Below are 22785 nucleotides of genomic sequence, written 5' to 3' on the forward strand. Positions count from 1 at the left end.
GTTTTCACTAATGCAATGAAATATCTTGATTTTACTTGTGGCACAAAATTTGATACTGGCATTCATGGTTCCCAGATGACAAATCAAACTTAACAAAACTCTGGCAACGCCTGGACTTTCCCTGTAGCATCACCATGAGCTTGACATTTGTGGTTTTGGATTTGATTCATGAGTCTAGTACCAGTTAGATAACAGACTACAACCAATCAGCAAATGTTAGCATGCTAACATCACACCTGGTAAACATCAGAAATGTTTGCATTAGCATTTAGCTCAAAGCACTACAAAGTATAGCCTAAGTACAGTCTTTCAGAGCTGCTAGCATGGTTGTTGACTCTTAGTCTTGTTTTATCCATTTATACAAGAACCAATTTATATAAATAAAGGATGAATTAATAAATGGATAGATATCTTAAGCGATTAATAATCAATACGCTTGTAATATTTCTGTTACATTCTGGCAAGTCAACATATCTGCCGACTTCAACAGTATATTTGTAAATGACGTATTTTGTATGCCAACCCGGAAGTTAGCATCACCAATTGGATTTGTCTTTGGTTATTATTGTTATTATTGCAGATAATAAGAACAGTGACCAACACAAGTTTATGATACTTACGTATTATGTTCAGCAAGATTAACTTCGCAAATGAACACCACTTTTGTGAATTCTGAAGCCTACCTACAATCGCCAGAAGTAAAAAGCTAATGTTAGAATGTAACCACGGTCGCATGACTTGAACGTCACCACAACTAAGTTTCTGAATTTAATTCGGCTCTGAACTATATACAAAAATCTATACAAAAGCCTTTCTATTCAGAAAGTTAATTTGCAAGAGAGTGAGTATAAACAAAACGAGGTCGTAACGGCGGTCTCACGAGTAGATGCGCGCGCGGCGTTATGACGTCGGCAACGTCAGTAGCCTCTTTTAGCCACTTGTTAGCAAGCGCCTTTTTAAAGCTTAAAATATCACAAGTGGGGTATTTTCTGGCGTATTTCATGTCACAGAATAAAACGTGAAAACGACTCGAGGCTTGTTTCAGCTTTCAGCCATCAAACCAAAAATCCATTGATTTTAAGACGAGGAAACCGGAAGTGCTAAAATGCTAACTTACTTCCGGGTGAGTTGTCGTTTACAGTGATATAAAAGCTGTTTGAAGAGCTTGCAACCAGAGAATGACTGGAATTTTTTTGTTTCAAAAGGAATCAAATGATTAACTGACCACCAAAATAGTTGCTTATTAATTTTCTGTCAATTTACTAATTAATTAATCAACTGATGCATCTTTACTTTGACAAAATTACCACTATCAGGATCTGCTTGCTAGTGATTTTATTCTATCTAAAGAAGAGTCAGTTTAAACAAGTTAATAAAAGAAAAAAATAACTAATGTAAATAAAGGATGACCCATTTTATTTCCCTAAAACAACATTACCTCACTACATTTTCACACCAGAGAACGACACACTCAAACCTTGCATGCTTAAAGCTACAGGTGGGATAAAGAAGAGACCGAGTGAGACTGATTAGTAAGAGATCATCTGATCCCTGTTTTTAATCCAATAGTTTACTTATTATCAAATCTGAATCAGCACACAGCAGCAACAATCTGTATTTTAGCTGAAATAGCTGTAACACACTGCCATTTGTCATGATGACAAAAAGTTGGTGCAATGAAATCAGATGTTTTTAAAGTGTTTATTTTGGCAAGCACCATTCGAAATAGAGCAAATTTGTCATGTGCTTATGTTATGTGATGAAGAATAAAATTATATACCCATGCAAAATTCCCTGTGAAATGTACATACGCATCTTTATTGCAGAAAGGTTAAGTGTCAAGAAATCTTATTGATTTCTTTTTTTATTTTGTATTTTTTTCTTCTTTTTTTCTTTTTTTTTTAAACTTGTAATGACTTATTGTTCTGTTGTCTCCTCCTGCGTCTCCCTCCTGTTTGTTTGTTTCAGTTTTCGGTCTATTTACCAGCATTGGTTAGCTTGTAGAAATTTTTAAGATCATTATACATAGTTGTCTGGAAATGCTTGGCATGTATGGAGTTACATGATTTCCTCTAAAATCATACATCCGTACAAAAATCAAAGTGAGTAAAAAAGAAAACCCAAAAAGAATAAGATACAAATCAAACCAAGAGGATCAAAAACAAAAAAAGAAAAATGTCTCTGTGCATCCTGATATTGAACTGGAAAAATCGTCTCATCATCTTGGTTTAGGTTATAAAGCCTGTTTACACTTTTCCCCCCTCACATTTCACATTTGATGTCTTTTAATGCTTTTTTCCGTCTTTATTTTCATCAGTTCCTTAATTATTGAAAAGGAGCATCTGGCTTCCTTTTGTTGTACGAAACAAGAGGAGAAATCCTCAAGTGTGTGTGCTGTCTGTTGATGCTCCGGGCATCGCTCAGCTCCTCACAGGGCTCCCGTTGCCTACGTGAGTCTTTAGTATTTAATATTAGGTCCATAAGTCCCTCTGCTCATTTACACCCGGACACAAAGACGTCGTCTTATCCCTCACGCCCGGTTCGACTCATACAGTGGTGACCCTCATCACCACCTCTCGGTTGGCGGCGGCACTGATCCGCGGGTCGTTGGGCCTCAGTTGGCTTAGGATGTGCAAGATGGTGTATCCACAGTGGTGGTTCAGAATAGTTCTTAGCCTCCTGCTCTGTCGCCCGCCGCTGCTGCTGGCCAGACCGTGAGGGTTGCCGCGAGAGCCGCGAGCCCCCGTCTTGCCACTCGAACTCACCGGGTCGCCCAGGTCCTTTGATTTCTCATAGTTCAGTACTTTCCACTGCTGATTGACAGCCTGCCATCGTTTGAAGATTCGATACACTGATGATCCCTCATGGATGATGAGGCCTGGGAGGAGAGAAAAGAAGAAGAGGAAGAAACAGGGTGAAGGACAGTGCATGAAAGCCGATGAATTCCCACTGCTTTACATCAAATATTATGCAAAAAGACGCCCGCGAGCTGCAATCGGCATCATAGGTAGGAACTTTCCATCTCGCCTGTGGATGAGAATAGACAGTTGGCAATAATCACAGTGCAGATATCTGATGCCATCTGTTCTCAGTGTTGTCTTACACAGGCAACTCATAATTACACATGAACAGTCGACCAGGTTGCTCCGAGAAAACAGAGTCTCTTGTTCTCTGCGATATCATCAGGATGTGCTCAGCTTTTCTCCCTACCTATGCACCATCTGCTTATTTAGTTTTGTAATTTTGTGTGACCTTAACAAACCAACAGAATGTGAAATGAATACATGTTTTTGTCACCATGTTAATTTGTCCTTGCATAATGCAACCTCTGTTTATTAATATTTTTTGTTGTTGTTGCTACTCCTCTTGTTGCATAATGCATCCATTTCCACGCTCTGTCACGTAAGCCTTTCTACTCTCGTGTCTCCAGCTTTTATTTTTTACCTATGCAGACGATATCCATGAAGCCGTACATGCCGTAGCAGATTTGGAAGAGCAGGTCCTGACGCTGCCACTTGGCTGAGGGGCTGAGGGAGGACCAGATGAGCCAGGAGATGCTGGCGATGAGGAACAGGGAGCCCAGGATAATGGCCGCTATCTGCACCTTCTCGATCACCGTCAGAGAGATGGCCTGCCACTGGGAAGGAGAGGAGTGTCTAAATCAGTGCTGGCAGAAGAACTCAGATCCTTTAGTTAAGCAAAAGCACCAATACAACAGTGTAAACATAATGTACAAGTCCCGCATTCAGAATTCTGCTCAGGTACAGGTTCATTTTTGTCTTTTTTATTACCTTTTAAACTGCCTTTATCCTATATGCATGGAATCCTTTTCCCAGCGCAAACTCTGCTACAAATCTACACTTCTCATTTTGTCAATATAGCAAAGTATAAAGCTGCCAAGAACCCAAAATACAGGAAAAATGACACAGCCGCCTATAAAAATGCATAAATCGTAAGTGATAACCAGTTGAAATATTATTGGTGGTTGTAAAAAATATTGTTTCATTATGTATACACAGGAAAAATGTAAGAAATAAAACTATAATGCAGTCTATTTACATATTAAGTGATTTTATGCCAACATTTTGTGTCTGTAAATGGTTTTCTCATCTTGTCTCTACACAGTATATAAATAAAGTTATGCTTCTATAAACAAAACTACAGACGTATTCACTGATAGAGATGGTGTTAAAGGTTTTAACTACTTTATATTCGGTTAAGTCTACTGGTTTCCAATCTAGGGGTCAGGCTCCTCCAAAGGGTCACAAGGTAAATCTGAGGCGCTGTGAGGTGATTAATGGAAGAAATGTGCCACACAGACTTTTCGCTTTGGGCCTTGAACTGTTATTTAAATCAAACCATCTGAGGAGTTTAGAGGAGAAATGTCTCTTTGGTGGAACTGCTAACAGTTCATAGACGTCTGAGACATGGAATCATTGGTTCCAGTCTCAAAAGTCTAAATGTCAGAGTTCCTAGTTGGAAGTTTCAACTGCAACGCCAACACCAACCTCACCAATGAGTTCACACAGTGCTGATTGAGTCTATCAGAGCCAGGTAGATCTTTCTGTATGGATCGCAGCACGCCAGAGTTTTAAATCTGGTGGCGACCAGTGATTGGTTGGGCAAAGCTGTAAGCTTGGCAACGGAGCTGGAGTAGGCTACAGCATCCAAGAGAAGTTTCTGATGCTCGAGATAAGAAAGAAACTCTGAGTTTAGAGAAAGGATTACTAAAAAAGTCTAAAAAAAGACGCGATCGACGGCGAGAACAAACACGGACTGTAGTTCCTCTCCGTTGCCAGAAGGGGGAAACAAAGATCCCACAAATTTTAATCTTAAAAATAGCTACAAACGTACATGTCTGTCTGAAATGTATAAGAGTACATGGATACAGCTGCACAAAATGGAAATACTTAAGTAGAAGTTTATTAACTTTGTACTTAAATGCAGTACTTGAGTAACTGTACTCAAGAGAGAGAAATCTACATGTATGACTACTTGACGTACACACACATTAATACATATGGCAGACAAACACAAAGACACACACACACCAACAGACACATGGCACCTTCTCAACAGGTTTCAGAGCCATTGGCTTCCTCTGAAAAGGAGGGCAGAAGGACAGTGACGCAGAGGGAAAATGTGTCAGCACAATATGGCAAACAGTCCTCACAACGCAGTGATGGCCTGAGATTTATTCTAGCGGAGAGTGCCGGGTTTGATGAAGCAGCGTTTGTGCGTTTGTTGTACGTTCTCCATGAGATAAAGATCTCCACATGTGATTCACACCTTTGCAGAGCAGAGCGATGTTTGTTTAGAGACAGAGTTTATAGGACCCTGAATCCCAGTCAAGAAAACATGTTGGGTGAGTGTTTTGTCAGGAAACTGATGAGGAGACTTTTTGCCAAACCAAAGTGAACATGTGCAGCCTGAGTCAGATTCATCTGGACGGCTTTTTAGTCCAAACTCTGCAACCAGGCGGTGGAGTGTGAAGCCTTGTTTTCCCAGAGATTGTTTCTCTCTTTATGAAAATCTGTAGCCCAACAGTTGTTGTTGTTGTTGTTGTTTGTGTGTGTGGTGCAGATTTACCTGCAGAGGGTTCTTGGTGCTGATGGCCAGGACCTGGTACTTGAAGTAGCAGAGCTCACAGCTCCAGGATCCTCTCTCGCTGATCCAGCGGATGAGGCAGGGCTGATGGGTGCAGCGCACCGAGCCGTCACAGCGGCAGGGGCTCAGCAGCTCCCCCTGCAGGACAGGACAGGGAAAAACGACACGGTGAGATGAAGTGAGTGGAAAACAAACGATATTCAAATACGTTCAAAAATGTATTCTGATCTAATCTCTGTGAGTGATTGTTCGTTTATAGAGCTGTAAGAATGCAAACATGGTGCTTATTCTAGATACTGCTTTAAATTCATGGTCAGAAGACTGTGTTTGTCCAAAGAGAGTATTATCATAGCAGGGAGGAGATGAACCTTATGTTTCACTGTTTAAAAACACCAAAACCCTTCTGAGAAAAAACCCTTAAAATAATTTTTAAAAAGTGAACTCTAAAGGAATAGTTCAACATTTTGGGAAACACACTTTCGCTTTAACAGTGCTCACAAGGCAAATAATTTTATTTTCCAACATGTTGAACTATTCCTTTAACCATTAATAACTAAAGAGGTAAAGCATAAAGAATTTAAGACGCTGTTACCTGATTTAAACTCTTAATATTTTAGTAAAACATCATTTTTCACACTGTGCACCAAAAGAACGCACATTAGAAGTGTCTCTTTTACCAAATAATCCAGCCAATGTCAGTACATGAAGCAATATAGACAATAAATAAACAATAAATGGTAAAGCTCATACAAAGCTACAGTTGTGGCCTTATCACTTCAAACCATGTCATTTCTGCACTGACTAGCCTCTAATCCTTAACAAAACAGCATTAAATGACATGCAAAAAGCTTAAAATGTTTAGATATGACAGGCAAAATGTACATGCATATATTCATATAGTAATATACAGGCACATATAATGCACTAATGAATGAGTTCCTCTTACCTTCTCTCCCTTATATGCGCCTCTAAACTCTCATTTTATGTGTAAGGGATCTTAGTTTTACAGGAAAAGTGACTGATGCTGTGTAAATAAAGTGTTTTGGTTGCAGTTTATTAACACTGTAAACTGTAAACAGCCACAGTCACCATGTTTCATCTCACTACACTGATTAGTAGAACAACCTGCATTACAGGCTAATTTTACATGACACATTTAATTCTGCTGCAGCTCTGCTTCCTGTTCTGATGCAGAATAACGGAGCAAATATAAAAACATAAAAAGCCAGACTGACAGGAATTATAACCTGACCATCCCTTTCCCTCCTGATAATTTTCCTACGCTCCCTAAGAGACGGTCGATTGTGGCTTTTGGGCCAAATCCACTGAGGTCTGTTGGCAAATTCACCGCATTAAGACTTGACCATATTCAGGCTGTCGACACCGTTCAACGTCAAACATCCATTAAGTCAGACAGCTTTAAATCTGATGGCACGTTTTGCATCAGACTCCTGCAAAAACTCCTCACTGGAAACACACACACAGATGAATGAAAAGCTTTTAAAATGAAAATATTGGGGGAATGGTTAGTAAATCCATGAGCACAGCTTGATGCGAGGCCTGTGTTGGCGAAGGGGGGGTGTTAGCGCTCGAGCAACGACAGCAGGAGCAGCGAGGCTCAAGGGCAGGCAGGTGAAGGAGAGAGGAGCCGCTGAAGCCTGACGACGATTCGCACGAACTCTGAGTTAAACTCAGCCGACCTCACGGCAAACTTACGACCTCTGAGCTCACGGGAAAATGTCAAACATGGTGGAAGACTTCACTTCAGTCGTGTTAAAGTCAAAGATTGTGATTCTGAAAAGCTAAATCTGTTTGCAGACTGAACCAGATTTCCTGCTGAAAATGTAAAATTAAAGGAAGAGTTTGAAACCGCTCTCATGTCTCTGTGCTAAAAGTATGAAGCCACAGCCAGGAGATGGTTAGCTTAGCTTTGCTTAGCACTGGAGGCAGAGGGAAACAGCTAGCCTGGCTCTCCAGATTTTTCCACTGGGTTTTGGATTATTACTGAAACAAAAAAAAAGGTGACTCTTAAACATTTTGTTCAGATAATCTTCACAGATGACCACCATTGTTTGAAGCCTAAATACAATCTTCAGAAGTAAAAAGCTAATGTTAGCTCTGTAGTCTCATTTAGACGCTCTTTAGCAACTGCCTTTTTTAAGACACGTAACATTTTCTGACGTATTTTATGTCGGAGAATAAAACGTGAAAATGTCTTGAGCTTGTGTTAAAACCACAGACCTTATTTCAGGCATTCAACCAAAAACCCGTTGACCTTGGGGCAAGGGAGCAAGCTGGGAGTGCTAAAATGCTAACTTACTTCCTGGTGTTAAGACTTCCTGCTCTCTATTACCTCGTTATAACTTATTTGCTTGACAAGATGCGAGAAGTCAATGCTCTGTTTATTTAAAAATAACTAAATAAATAACAAACTAGACACTGAGGAGTTCATTACTGAGCTCTAGAAATGTTACTAGGTTGATTTTGTTAGCCAGGCTAACTGTTTACCCTCCTATAGGATCTCTCTATATGTGTTTATCATTTAGGTTGTAGGTTGCAGCAGTTTATAATGTTTTGTCCACCACATTTACAAACATGAGAGAGGAAGAATATTACAAGCACATTTTCAATGTAATGCAGCTCAGTGTAACACGACCACTGACTACAACCTCACTAATAAGGCCATAGCTTAATTAATGCCTAACAGAAAGAAATTAACAGACTGAATTAAAACAACAGGGAAATGAACATGATAAAGAAAGAGAGCTACAAACCATAAACAAACTGTTTCTAGGCGCCTCCCCTTGCTGATTTTGAGTGATCATTGTGAATGCTCTGATTTTTAAATGTAAATAATTAATGCTTGTTTGTGATGACAGTTTTGTTTAGTTTTAACAGCTTTCTGTCTTATCTTGAGATAACGGCATTAAAATAAAGAATTCTAAGTATTTATTTTGTTGCTCTCGGCTTCTGTAATCTTCTTATCTAACTCCCTCCAAGAAATGTCAAACTATTCCTGACATGTAGGGACAGTAGCCAGTGTAATGCAAGTACTTAAACTACTCACTACTGGAAAAGTAATCACATTACTGTAACATGTTGCTCAGCGATACATTGCTGCTTATTTCCATAGCCAGATCGACCTCCTGAAGGATCCTGGGAGGTAAAATATTTTGCTGTTGGGCCCCAACTGACCCCCACTATCACCTTAAGTCGTGACGGACGACGGACAAAAAAACTGTTTCCTGGTCCAATTTTGCCAAAGTGCTGAGTCCTAGCTAACCTAGCTAATGTTAGCACCCGGTGGTAAAAGTGGGCACCACTGATATAAGCTGTGGGCTTACAGGGTGTTTCTTGCTATTAGCTGACGTCTTTTGTTTCGGGTTGTAAGTCCTTTTCTGTGTTCCCCAAAAATAGCAAAAATAGGTAGAGATGACCATCCATTTTCACCTTAGCTGGGCGGAGATAGCTAGCTAAGCCCGGCTTTATTCGCCTTAGCTGGGCAGCAACCATTTCCTCTTCTCTAAGCTCACATATCCTGGTTCCATCCCCTCAAGAAGTTTATACAGCATCTCCATTACATTATAGGTATTATTAAAAAAGACTTTATGGTTTGACTGTATGGGTACATAATAAAGTGGACACCGTCACTGATTATTTCCTCAGGCATCCAGAAGGCATCGGTATTCTAGTCAAACAGAGTAAAAACAATGATTTTGAAGCTGTTATTTTAAGGTAAAATACTTACATAAAACTTCCAAATTAATTAACATCAAAATCTTTCACCTTATGAATCAGAATATGTTCACAACGACTTGCCAAAGAAATACCTGTTCCATTACTACAGGTTTTATACACCAGAGAAATCATATTCTTTTTTTCCCCTGTCCATCTGCACTGTCGTTCCCCCATCTGGCTCATTTGACCTTCCCACCTATAATAAAAAGACTTCGAGTGTCCCGCCGCATAAAAGATTGGATTTGGCAGATGAGCCACATGCCACTCATAAACTTTAAAATAACTTGCCTGCTGACATTATAAAGATAACACACGGAGAAGGTCAGAAGTATATGAGGAACTAAATAAAAACAATATGAAAGCAAACATTTCTAAAATGTCACGCTGTCGTCAAGAGGCGTTTGTGTGTGCGTGAGGAAACATTTTCAAGCTGAGATGAGAAAGTTAATGTCATGATCAACTAGAACAAAATGAAAACAAAGACCTTTAAAAGCTGTGATTATGGTTTTTAAGCCATTACCTTGAACGGAGGCTGTTTAAGCAGAGATATGTGATACGTGTAATGACCAATAACGTCATCTAAATTCATGTCTCATCTGAAGCCAAAATCAAGACGAGCATTTTCTGGAGCTCCTCCATTTAAAATGAATAAGAGCCCATATTTCAGAGGGATTTTCTCTGCATATGCATCTAATTAACACTATTAAATAATAAAATGCACTTAGCATGCAAAAATCTCATGTTATCTGCAGTCACAGTTCTTCAAAGGGTCTCGTGAGTTCATCCCAAAATAAGAGCTAAAGATTCACGCTTTCAGGGAGGGTCTGTTTGATGTTCACAAATATTGATCACGCTGCTCAAGATCACAGGACGTACACGAGTGAATTTAGCTTTGGGAAACTGAGCAGGTGTGAAAGTTGTTTTTGATTCACGGGAATCTAAGTGACTGAAAATATAATAGCTTTTAGGTGAGAACTTTGTGTTGTATCTCCAAAACAACCTCAGTTACAGAAAATGTTCTGTGTATCAGGTAAAAACAGGAGCAAAAAACTAAAATTTACCAGATAATAAGTTGTTAAGGAGGTTTTTAATAAGCTAAAGTTTCACATCAGTACTTTTACACTGAAGGTGAGAATAAAAAGCTATTAAAGATACCTTGAATTAAGTCAAATTGACCAATTAATTGAAAATAACTGAGCGTAAATGGAAGTAAAGCACATTTTTTGCAGGTTCTCCCTTTTTAGAGTCAGTGCCTTTACCTGAAGGCATCACACAAGGTAAAAAAAAACAACAGAACGAGACACAAAAGGTCACATCTGGACCCAGCAGGATGTAGTCACACCAAAAAAAAAAAAAACTAGAGCATGTAGTGATATATTGTGTTTGAGGGAACAATGAAGTCAGCTGTAAAGATACATCACTCTTAAAGTTAACCTACTTCCATATTTTAAAGGATGAGTTTTCATTGAGGAGCTTAAATCTTTAAAAACAGGTCACAAAAATATAATTTAATTTGCTGAAACAGCTGGGTTCTTTGGTGTTTAGCAAACTTTAACAGGAGTAAATAGAGCATTAGGTGGGGACTATTATTCACATTTGGCAGCCTAGTGAGTATTTACAGCAGCAGGACTGTGTTTGTGGGAGTGAGACAAAAAAAACCTACAGCGCCCACGTTCATCGTAACAGAAGAACACGTCAGCCGGTGGCTCAGCGGTGTGTTTTTATAGACTGTCCCCGAATCAACCAAAAAATATGTTTACGAGCCAGAGACAGAGCCCTCTAGTGGCCATAACAAGTATGACGGTAGCTAAGGAACAAAAAGATGTTTATATTAAAGTGACAGAGCCATCTAGTGGCTGTAACAAGTATGACAGTAGCTAAGGAAGTAGGGAAGAAGTAAAGTGACGTTATTAAAGAGATATAATGTTGAACAGGTCGACAAAACATTGGACTTAGCTCTTAAAATGATGATTTTAACCATGATTGTTCTGCAACCTTAACCACATGATTAGTATTGTAACCATGATGACAAATGTTCTTTAACCTTAATGAAATAGTCACTTTAATTGAAACCAGGTTGTTTTTCTAATCTTAGTTAAGTGCGCTGACAGACAATGAAAACCCATCACCTCATTCAGTTTTTAAAAAACAGAACAGTGTTGTGAGAACTGATCCGGTTTTATTTTTGTTCATTACTGAGTAAAAAAACTCAGGTTGTCTCCGTAATAGTCAGTTTTCAAAGCAAGATCATGTTTCTTATTATTTTCAGAAGACATATGATAAAATATTGTCAAGTCTTCAAGGTGATGCGTTGTCACTGACACTAAACCAATTTCTATTTAAAGAGATTTAAGTATATGATGAGCAATAATGAGCAATTTATCAAGAACTACAAGAGCGAAATAAATATATATATATATATATATCTTTCATATAAAGAACTCTATCAGATACATCAAAAAAAATGAATAAAGTCATCAGCTAGTTCTAACTAAAAAGTGTGAACTAACAAACTAACATGAACTGTACACATCAGCTGATTTATTCTTCAGTGATTTTGACTGCTTGAAGACAGAAAACGAGAGTCTGATTGTTCTGTAGTCACGACAAACAAAGATTGTTAAACAGTTTACGACAACAACACATAATAACTGTCAGTAGGATCAATTCATAGGCTTGTAGGTTAGGTCATAGATTTGTTGACGAGACAAATATTGAATATCTAAAGATCAACAAACACGAAGGCTGCTCACCATGTCTACACACACACACTGATAACACACTTCCTGCTCGGCCGACCTGGTGTGGGTCTGTCCCTCGAGGCCGCTGCACGGACCACGAAGGTGTTAATTTGGTGTGTCACTTCTATGACTAAGAAAACGGTCTTCCTCCTCGGCTGTAACCTTTAGACGAATATTTTACAAGACTGTGTGTCCCAGAGGGGTGATCACCACTTCCACCACCACCACCCCTCCTTACTCCAGTGTTTCTGTGCAAAAAAAAAACCTAACACGACTAGACCCCTCCAGCAGGATCTGGCACTGCTTCTGCGAAATCCACACAATGTTAAGTGGAATCAGAGGCCCTGGCTTTACTGTACTCTGCTGTACTGTAGCATGGCCACACACTGACGCCTTTGACAGACACTTAATAAGGGACTCATACTCAATGCAGCCCACAGAGCAAGGTGATTATGTCTGTAGGTAATTGGCCCGCTGACAGCGACATGATCCCAGCCCCTGTTGTGACCTGCCTGAATAATGAAATAACAATAAAATGGCAAATGTGCCCCCCCTCCTCCACCTTCGCCCCAGCACTCGAGGAGGTATAAGGCACCTTCCCTTCTGTACGGAGTAGAAAAAATAAACTTAATATGAGAGGGAGTGAGGAGCTGATGTAGCAGCGTAGTCTCAGGGTTTTCCCTCAGTGCTTTGTTTGCTTCGCTCTTTGTCTGGAGCTAAAAGAGGCAGCTCAGAGCCATGTTGCACGATGAGTCACCTTGCCGGAGAGCCCAAAGCCCCAAAACATCAACCTTTTATTAAAGGGAGATGTTTGAGTGGGCAAGACAGCAACCTGGGGTTGATCCCTGTCTGTAACATCAAATGGCCTTGCATCCAAAACAAGGCTGAACTGATTTATGTGCCGTCCTGTGGCTCTCCAGTTTGTTTTTTTTACTATGTCTCACAATAGAAACTCCAAGGCAGATGTCATAAATTAGCACATGGGCTGTAATAACACTATCTGCCTATCTTAGGGAAGTGACTAAATGGTAATATCCATCTGTGCTCCTCAGGATTTACAGTGTTTCTAATTATCTCAGGGCTTCAGGACTACCTGCTGAGCCAGGCAGCACAGGTTTCTGCACATCTGGTGAGACCGACATTTGGCCACAGACCAAAGAGATGCACTACTTATTGTTTTGTTTGGGGGCTCTGGAGAAGAAAAGTGAAGCACCGGAGAGAGAAAAAACGACTAGAAACAGAAAAAAAATGGATGACAAATTCATTAAACTTGTCACAGTTGACACCATCGTCTGGTTTAGGAACAGCGATCATCAAAAAGATCAATAGCTGATCGTCCTGTTCTGTGACACATGCAGACGGAGAGGGACAGTTGATTTACATTTACAAAAATGATTGTGACTCATGCATATTCAGTCCCTCTCACTCTATTTGTCATCCTGCAGACCTAATTGGCTAACTTTCTTTGTTGCTATGCTGGCCGGATTTCAGATGAGTGGGAACTGCTGCCTCTCCAACCGCTGATTAGCTTAGTTATGAAAACAGTGTTATTTAGATAACCAGATCACTCAACAATCATCTTTTCAGGAGATACAATAAAAAAATAAAAATCAAGCATGTGAGGATTTGAGGATATCATACGCTGTGCAGATTGTAAAATCCTCTGAGGCACATTTGTGGTTTGTGATTTGAGGCTGAATAAATAAATCTTGACTATTTTTACATGATTGTCAGAAACCGAGGCCTAATCCTAGATTGTTTTTTTTTTTAAAGGAGGGGAAGGTGGGTGGGAGACAGAGAGAAAAAGAGAGAGAGAAAGAGAAAGAGAGGGAGAGATGTAGGACAGGATGGTTGTAGTAGCTCCACTGAATCAGAGACTCTTTGTGATTTGCTGTGCAAAAAAACAAAAAGAATCAAAATGGCAGATTAGAAAGAAGCTAGTGTGTGATTGTAAAAAAAAACAATAATAAAAAAAAAAAAACAAAGTTCCATTTAAATGCTGCTGATGTGGATTATTTCATGCAGGGTAAAATGGCTCTGCACAGCACCACAAAGGCTCTGTGCAGCACATTTTTAAGCACAAACAGCTGCATGTCTCTCTCTCTCTCTCTACCTGCTCTGGGCCCTGGAAACAGATCCGGCACTGAGGGGTCCGCAGGCTGCTGGCGGTGCTGGCCAGAGACACGGCGTCCAGGCCCACTTGCAGCTTGGGTTCCTTGTCCTCAAACGCCAGGCTCCGGGGCCGCGGGTCGCTGCCGTAGTACTCCTCCTCGTCGTCCCGGGAATGGCAGTCGACGAAAGGCGGCCAACCGCAGCCGCCCATCCCCAGACCTCGCATGGCGGTGGCGGCGGCGGAGGTGGTGGTATTGGTGGTGGACCGTCTATCTGTGTCTGAGCCGGACTGTCTCGAATCGGATCGCATAAACACCAGGACTTTCAGTTCATTAAAAAACATGCGGATCCGATACTTGAACATGTTTGGCTACATAAAGAATCCGCCAGACTGAAATAAATAAATGAAGTGTTTTTGTCTTTTTCTTCTCTCCCCCTATTATTATTATTATTATTATTATTGTTATTATTATTATTATTATTCATACACCCGCTGGGTTCATTTTCATTGTAGTATCTCCTGTAATACCACAACTATTAATTGGAAATCCACAGAAATAAAGGCTCTCGCCCCACTGATGGCATGTGTGTCTAAGCCAATGCGGATGAAAGATTTTCCCTTTCAGCTGGCCGACACACTCCTTCAATATTCATTACTCAAACAACTCAGCAAACGCCGTCTTAGATGCATCTTCAATCGCACCCCCAGAAAACGTTACAACTCGTGCTTCTGCTTCTGCTGATGTTGATGTTGTTGTTGCTGCTGCTTCTGTGTGTTTTTTTTTTAACTTGATTTCCACGGTCCATTTTCCTCCCAACCTCTTTTTTTCTCTCTATCTCCAGATGCACTGGGCTTGCAGCAAAAAATAGCCCTACATGTTTTTGCTACCCAAAGCAGAAGACTGCGAGAGAGTGGACGAGCGGTGGGGAGAGCAACACAGAGCCAGGAAACAGGAGATGGGATGTAAAATACAACGACATGCCATCCACACAGTCACATCTGGGACTCTTGTCAAGAATCATAATCCAAAAAAAAGAGGAGGGGAAAAGAGGAGGGGGTGTGCGGAAGATGAAATGGAAGTTTAATTATAATATAAATGTTATTTTCTTATTTTATTGTCCCTCAGTGTAGCATCCCAAGCGTCAGATCATGGTCCCGTTTTCTCTCCCCCCTCTCTTTCTCTCTCTCTCCTCTATTTCATCTCCTTTCTGCAAAGCCTCCGGTTGATGATCCACGAAGAATCCGTGCCATTCACCCCGACAATCCAAACCGTCGAGATCAAAAACACAATCCTTTGCATTCGCCTTATTATTATCCACCTAGCGGGTGGAAACGCGGCAACACAAAAACACCCGAAAGCCCCATGTTTCCCTTCTTCGCTCGATGTCCATCAGCATTTCATTGCCCAGGGAAGAGAAGAGGAAAAAAACACACGAGCTGAAATGTCAAAGAGAGGCTGAATAATAAAGGCACCCTGCGATTTTTCTAATTAGGGTGAAAGACGAGGGGGGATACGCATGAAGATGTCTTCGCATCCGAGAGCAATTACACAGCAGTAATGGCATTGATTATTGGATCAGATAGATGGTGGTGATGATACTGCTGGCGCTGATTTTCCTCCTCGAAATGGTCGGCTTGGAGATTGAACCAACGCAGCAGCTACTTCCGGAATAGAGAGAGAGAGAGAGAGAGGGAGAGAGAGGAGGGAAAGAGGAAGAGAGAAAAAAAAACAAACCCTGCCTGTCATCCTGTAAACAAGTCGCTATTTTTCTTTTAGTCATCCATCCATCTATCTATCCGTCAGTCTCCGGTGGATGATGATGATGATGACCTGCCTCCCTCCCTCCCTCGTGCTCCCAGCAGCTGGACAGGAGAAGGAGCTCGAGCTGCTTTTATTATTGACCAGGCGCCGCTGTCCAGGGTGCTGATCTCTCCCTGTGCTGACGTAGGGGGCTGCGGCCACATGCACGAGGAGCCCGCGAAGTATGAAACAGGACCCTGGACCTGGACCTGTTAATATGTGGGAGTGTTAGAGAGAGAGAGGGAAAGAGAGCAGGTGGGTTAGAATAAGTAAAAGCACCGATATAATAATGTAAAAATACTCCAGCCAGTGATGGGATTAGTATTCAAATCAGTTACTGTAATAAAAGTAGTGATATCACACAATAAAAACACCACAGAAGTCTTTAGTCTGACTCTGCCTGTGTGTGTTAATAACAGGAGATACGCAACAGCATCCCTGTGCCGTCTGAACGCAGGTTTTCAACCCGGAAGTTAGCATCACCCTGATTCACTCGACGAAAAGCTAATGATTTTTCATTGAGAAAATAAACTCTGCGACAAAAAAGTGACTCTGACACTTACACGTTTAGTTCGTCAAATAATGCGCGCAAATGAACACCACTGTTATGCTTTTTGAAGCATAAATACGACCGCCAGAAGTAAGGAGCTAATGTTAAGCTACAAACGAGCTACACAACGGTCGCATGATTTCTACGTCGCCGCCTCTAAGTTCCTCACTTATAATTTAATTTAGCTCTGAGCTCTTTAACAAAAGGCTTTCTTTTTTAGAAAGTTAGTAATAGTTTGGAAGAGCATAAGTATAGACACAGAGACTGTAAAGGTGGACTGGTGAGTAGATCGGTTTTCGTGCGCGGTTTTATGACGTTGACCACTTCTGTAGTAGCGTTTAGCCACTTGTTAGCAATCGCCTTTTTACAGACACGTAAAAGCTTTAAAAAAAAACCCACAAGTGGGATATTTTCTGATGTATTTTATGTCGTAGAATAAAACAATAAAATGTCTTGAGCTTGTGTTAAAACCACAGACCTTATTTCAGCCATTTAACCATTCGAAAAATCCACCGGCTTTGGGACGAGGGAATAGGGAGTGCTAAAATGCTAACTTACTTCCGGGTTTGTAAACGTGCCCGTGTGGAATGATGTGATCTTGCATTGGGGAGACCCCGGTGCACACTTCTCTGCCTTATCAAGTGTATCAGGTATCGGCCCAGTGTGACAGATCCACATTAAATACACTTTCATCATTAATGTTACCATAAAATTTAATGCTTCCACTATCATTCATTAAGTCATGGTGGGCCACTAACTCGGTTTTAGTGGCTGGCCTCATGTTACCTTTATATAAAGACGATCCTGATGGGTTCCACACAGTATAAAAAATTTAATTTTTGGATAAAGAGACGACTGGTATCTGGTGGTGGAGTGTAGCTTTGTACATTTGTACAGTACTGGACAGTTTTGAGGTATTTATACTTTACTTGACGATTCCATTTTATGCAACTTTAATTTAACTTTCATCTACGTCACTAAATCTCAATACGCAAAACATGTGATTAGTTTATAAAATAGAAATTATGACTGTAAATGAAACTACCCAGAAGTATGGAGTAGTAAAAAGCTTCACCAGGATCAGATACAATAGAAAATACACTAACAGGAGCCATTTTTCTTCATAATAAAGACTAAATACACACTTAGCCACCTGTCTAATACTGAGTACGAGGGGTGATGTATTTTGTGATGAGTTAAACAGCTCTTGTTATCTGCACGTGGAGTTCAACTCTGTGACTGATTATGAAGAAAGCTGGAAGTTTAGCTTTTGTGGTTTTTCTGTGTCAGTTAATTGAAAATTACGAGTCAGCTCTGATGATGACGATGTGATGACCTCCTCTATCTTGGGGAGGATGTAGTAGTCTGAGGGTGAACAGGGCGAGGATGACGACACAGGAAGGCAGATACTGTCCATTTTCCCAGTGCTGACTTGCAATTTTACATTACCTGAAACAGAAAAACCACAAACATTATTAACTCCAAACTTTCTGCACAATCACTCACAAAGTTGATGTAGCTGTTAAACTCATCTCAGTGTATATTTAGCTAATTGTGCTAAAAATATCAGAAGTCTTTATTATGAAGAAAAATGGCTCTTGTGAATGTTGTAGCTGGTGTCCCTTGTAAACAGCTCTGACCTGTCGGGGCATGGACACAGGACCTCTGTGGTGTCTGGCACTGGGACATTGGCAGTGGATCCTTTGGGTCCTGTAGGTTAAAGAGTGGGGCCTCCATGGATCTGGCTCTGGTGTGTGTGTGCTTGGTCTACAGCAATGTTTAAGTGGGTTGTACGAGTCAGGTGTTGTACGTTGAGGTGCAGGGAGAGAGCATGATGTCGACAGGCAGATGTGCAGGGAAAAATAGGCATACTTTTATTGATAGTCTCTAATAATAACAAAAGAAAAATGTGAAAAACCAATCTGCACTCTGGTGAATTCCCATCCCCCTCAAATATATTTATCATGACGGCTCCCTTTCCAAGTCAAACCAGCCTATCAGGTCAGGGCTCAAAGACAAAGCAATAAAAATACACATTGTTTTCTGGCACTTATTCAATCCAATGAGGCCAAAACCTATTTTTCAACATGTCAACATATGTACAATGCAATCAAAATAGACAAATGACTTGCTCAACACTCGTTTACCTTAATTAGCTGTTGATTTCACCCAGCTATGAGTGGAAAACTCCAGCCAACATGTTAGTGCTGGCATTTCTATATGTCTTTTTTTTTTTTGTTAATACATCTGGAGAAATAAACTTACCGCTGACAATACAATTCTCTGTCTTTGTCTGATTAATTTAGTTCATAGTTTTAACATTAATTGATAAGAAAAATGTGAAAGAATGTCCAACACTCACCCACACAAGGTTTCCCAGCAGGACAGTGTATTATATATATATTATAGGCAAGATGATCAACGTTATTCACTTCATTTTGATGTCATTTGTGCTATAGTATTGCTGCTTTTACTTAAATAAAAGATCTGAATACTTCATCCACCACTGCTGGATCAATGGATCAGTACTTGGTATCAGCAGAGACCCAGAGTTGAGGTGTTAAGGGGGGAAAATTCAGACTGGTGCATCGTCACTCCTCCAGTCATTACTAAAGCTATAATACACGTGGTAGCTCAGTTAAAATGTCTTAAAATACATGCACAAACTTCCGACGTGTGCTCCACAAAGCGTCACTGTGTCAGGATTTGCAGCCGTAAACGACGTCGCAAACGGCAGAGGAGGAAACTGTCCCGTTGCCGTTTATCAGGACGGTGAGACAAGATAATTAGGGAAACATCAGAGGCACAGGTCCAGAGGTCACTTTAATCTGCAGTTTACAGAGAAGAAGATGCCTCTCTCTGTCTCTCCCTCTCTCTCTCTCTCTTTTCTCACACTCTGTATTCTCCTCCATAGCAACACTTCCCACAAAATCCCCTGTCACATTGATCTAGATTGATTTTTCACACTCAGCTTGTTACAGATATGGATTTATTTTAGGCATAACACTTGATTTGAGATGCTGTGCCATACCCCAGCTATCATGCCATTGTTCCTTTATATATATATCCACAAGTATATACGGTGCTACACTCTATTGTTGGGTCAGGAGAGTAGCCTAACTGTGTTTATAGCCTTTCGACTGCCACAGTTTAAGATCTGTCTGCTCACATTGTTCTTTTACAAAGACCAACACACATGATTATTCCAACACAAATGAGTATTACACACCACAGGAATAAACTGTTCTGCTAGTGTACGTAATGTAGCTATGATTACATGGTGGTACATTGTGTGGGAGGGTTATTTCATGATGATGCTGTGTGGGGGGGAGGGTTGGTGGTAAATGCTAATGAGGTGATCATTAAAAAAAAAAAAAAAAGTCTATGTAATGGCCTCAGTATCCAAAGGACAGAACATCCTGCTTTTAGATTTAGATTTATAAGATGAAGATTTTGTGTCTGCTCGGCAGGAAGTCACGTTTATGTTTAATGTACTGTAAACCTGAACGCCTCATCTCATCCTCTCCCTGTCTTTTCCCTTTTCTTCCTCCAGTACCTCCAACTCCTTCTCAAGACAGCCTCTTCATATTTCACATCATCTACAGCTCTGGTTTCCTCTTTGTCTGATGTGCCCGCACAGAGCCCTGTCAGAGTTCAAGTGCCGCTTCATTGACAACACCCGCCATGTTCTAAGTATGTTCTTCTGAATGGATTTTAAACTGGATGTAAACACAGTTGGTTATAACACTGGATACTGTTACAAGAACTTACTCTTTTCATACAGTTGAACTGTCAGTGTTTAGGTAACTGCTCTGCTTCTTCTTAGAGAAGCTGCTGGACATTATTTTTGGCTATTTCAAACATTTATCTATTATTTAGCCAACAATTTAAACAGTTTTCCCATCACTCTTAGCCATCCTATTCAAACTGTTTTCAACAATATATTTTAGCTGTTTATCAGTTATTTTTAATGACCTATTTCAACACTCTATCTTAACCACTTAAACATCACTTTCAACTAACTATTTCAACTTATCCATTGGCTAACTATTTCACTACTGGCTAACTATCTTAACTGCTTATCTATTTCAACTGTTAATCTGTTACTTCTGGCTAATCAATTGAAGTGTTTTACTTTTTGGCTATTTCAACTGTTTATCCATTACTTTCGATGATCTATCCATCACTCTTAGCTAACGATTTCAACTTCTCCATTAGCTGTCTACTTCACTGTTAGCCTACCACTACTTACTTTTGGCTAACAATTTAACTACTTTTACTTATATCAACCCCATTTTAACAACCTGCACTAACTGTTAATCCACTAGCCTACTTTTAGCTGTATATCCATTACTTTAGCTACCAATTTAAAGAAGCTATTCCTAAGTTTTGCTATCGCTATAGGGCTAACGTTAGCATTAGCAGCTCTTTACTTACCAGTCCAGCTGAAAAGTTGCGAGTTCAGCATCAAACTTTAGTCCCCTACTCGCTGGGAGTTGTCTTCAGCCGTAGAAAGTAACGGCAATGATTCGCTTCTATTTCTGTCACTTCTTGTCTTCTACTGATGTTGGCATGCTAACGAGCTAGCCTCGGCCATTCTCGTCACTTTTCGTGACAATCACCACCACCTGCTTCCGGAAAGAGAACAGCCATTTAAAACTGTTTATCCATTACTGCAAAACATGTACGTTTGATACTTAAGGTACATGTTTGTTGGTATTACCTCTGTACTTTCTATTTAAAAAAAACAAAACAAAACAATTTTAATGTATTTGTACAGTGCGGACAGTGCGGCACTGCTGCTTTTTTTTTTTTTTTTTTTACTTTTTTTTTACTTTTTCCATCACTGGTAAGAAGAAGTACTTTAAATCCGACCCCAGACTTGGTGATTTTAACTCACATGGAGGTAAAGGTAGTAAAAATTACATTATTAAATTAAATTATTAATGTGAACTACCACTTTAAGGCCTGAATACTCTGAATAACTCCATGCATCACCTGTGCTGCCCTTCCATCTGAGGACTAACAACATGCATCTCTGCTCTGTTTCATTATTGATAGGCCATATTGAGCTGTTTGTCTCCCCTCGCTGATGAGAATGATTTACCTTCCTGTTTGTCCTCGCAGAGCTGTGAGAAGAATCCAGATCCAGATACAGACCACACGGGTTTATCCTCAGCGATCCTGTTCTCTGTGTCAGAGGAAACTCCCACTATTGATGTAGGATGCAGCTGGATATAACTATAGAGTAAAATTTCCTGTTTGTGTAAGGGAACTGACGATCAGCACACACTGGAAAATAACATTTACTTCAGATACTGGGCTTTACTTGAGTATCTCTGCGGTGCATGTTACTTTACACTTCATTACATTTCAGAGGGAAATATTAGACTTGTACTCTATAAATTAAGATGTTACCAAATGAATAAATAAATGAAACATTAAGAGTCAAACATGTCTAATATTTCATTAAAAGCCCCAGATTAGGGAAAAAAAAGTGAAACGTAAATATACATTTTTCTGATAATACTGGGAAATACAGGGCTTACAGTACAATACTTACCATGGAGAATTTTTACATTGTGGTTGTTTACATTGTTTTTACTTCTGTAAAGAGTTTGAATACTTCCTCTTCCTCCGCTGTATAATTTCTCTGTATAGTTGAGAAAGAATTAAAATCTCTGAATATGACTTCAAGTTCATTTGTGGATAATCCACAGTCACATATTTGTTTAGTTTATCTATTTATTACAAGATTTTTTGGGCCTGAAGCTGAATTTGCAACATTTGGAGCCAAATTTAAATAAATTTCTTTTTTATAAAGCACCAAATTACAGCAGAAGTTATCTCAAGGCACTTTTCATATAGAGCAGGTCTCCACTGTACTCTGTAGATTACAATATTTATAAAGCGAGACCTGACAGTTGATTAAAAATTAACATTAAGACACAAAATAATTCAATACTACTATAGAAAATAACATCTTTTATAGAGAGGCATTCCGCTGATTCAGATTAATTGCACCTCCCACTTGTTGTACCATGATTTATTATTTATTCACGGTCTATTAAAGTTTATTTTTACCTTTGTTCTGTCAGTTTTTTGTCTTCCTGAGTTAATTTAGGTAAACAAAATGCAGGACTTTTTTATATTAAAGTGTGTGTATTTTTCACCTAAGCCAAAGATCAGAGTAATTCTTCCGCCACAGGAAATAGTACTGTAACAGGAAATAGAT

General features: G+C 39.9%; 1 protein-coding gene across 1 annotated transcript; it reads right to left on the reverse strand.

Annotated features, from left to right (window-relative positions):
* Positions 1-1399: 1399 nt before the first annotated feature.
* marchf9 (membrane-associated ring finger (C3HC4) 9) lies at positions 1400-21175 on the reverse strand. Its single transcript, XM_018675838.1, has 5 exons — positions 20988-21175; positions 14200-16209; positions 5590-5745; positions 3445-3637; positions 1400-2878 (listed from the first exon to the last, which is right to left on the reverse strand). The coding sequence occupies exons 2-5, from the start codon at positions 14560-14562 to the stop codon at positions 2547-2549; spliced, it is 1044 nt and encodes a 347-aa protein (XP_018531354.1). The 5' UTR covers positions 14563-16209; positions 20988-21175; the 3' UTR covers positions 1400-2546.
* Between the last annotated feature and the right edge of the window lie 1610 nt (positions 21176-22785).

Source organism: Lates calcarifer, linkage group LG6 (assembly GCF_001640805.2).
Source record: "Lates calcarifer isolate ASB-BC8 linkage group LG6, TLL_Latcal_v3, whole genome shotgun sequence".
Classification (NCBI taxonomy): Eukaryota; Metazoa; Chordata; class Actinopteri; family Centropomidae; genus Lates; species Lates calcarifer.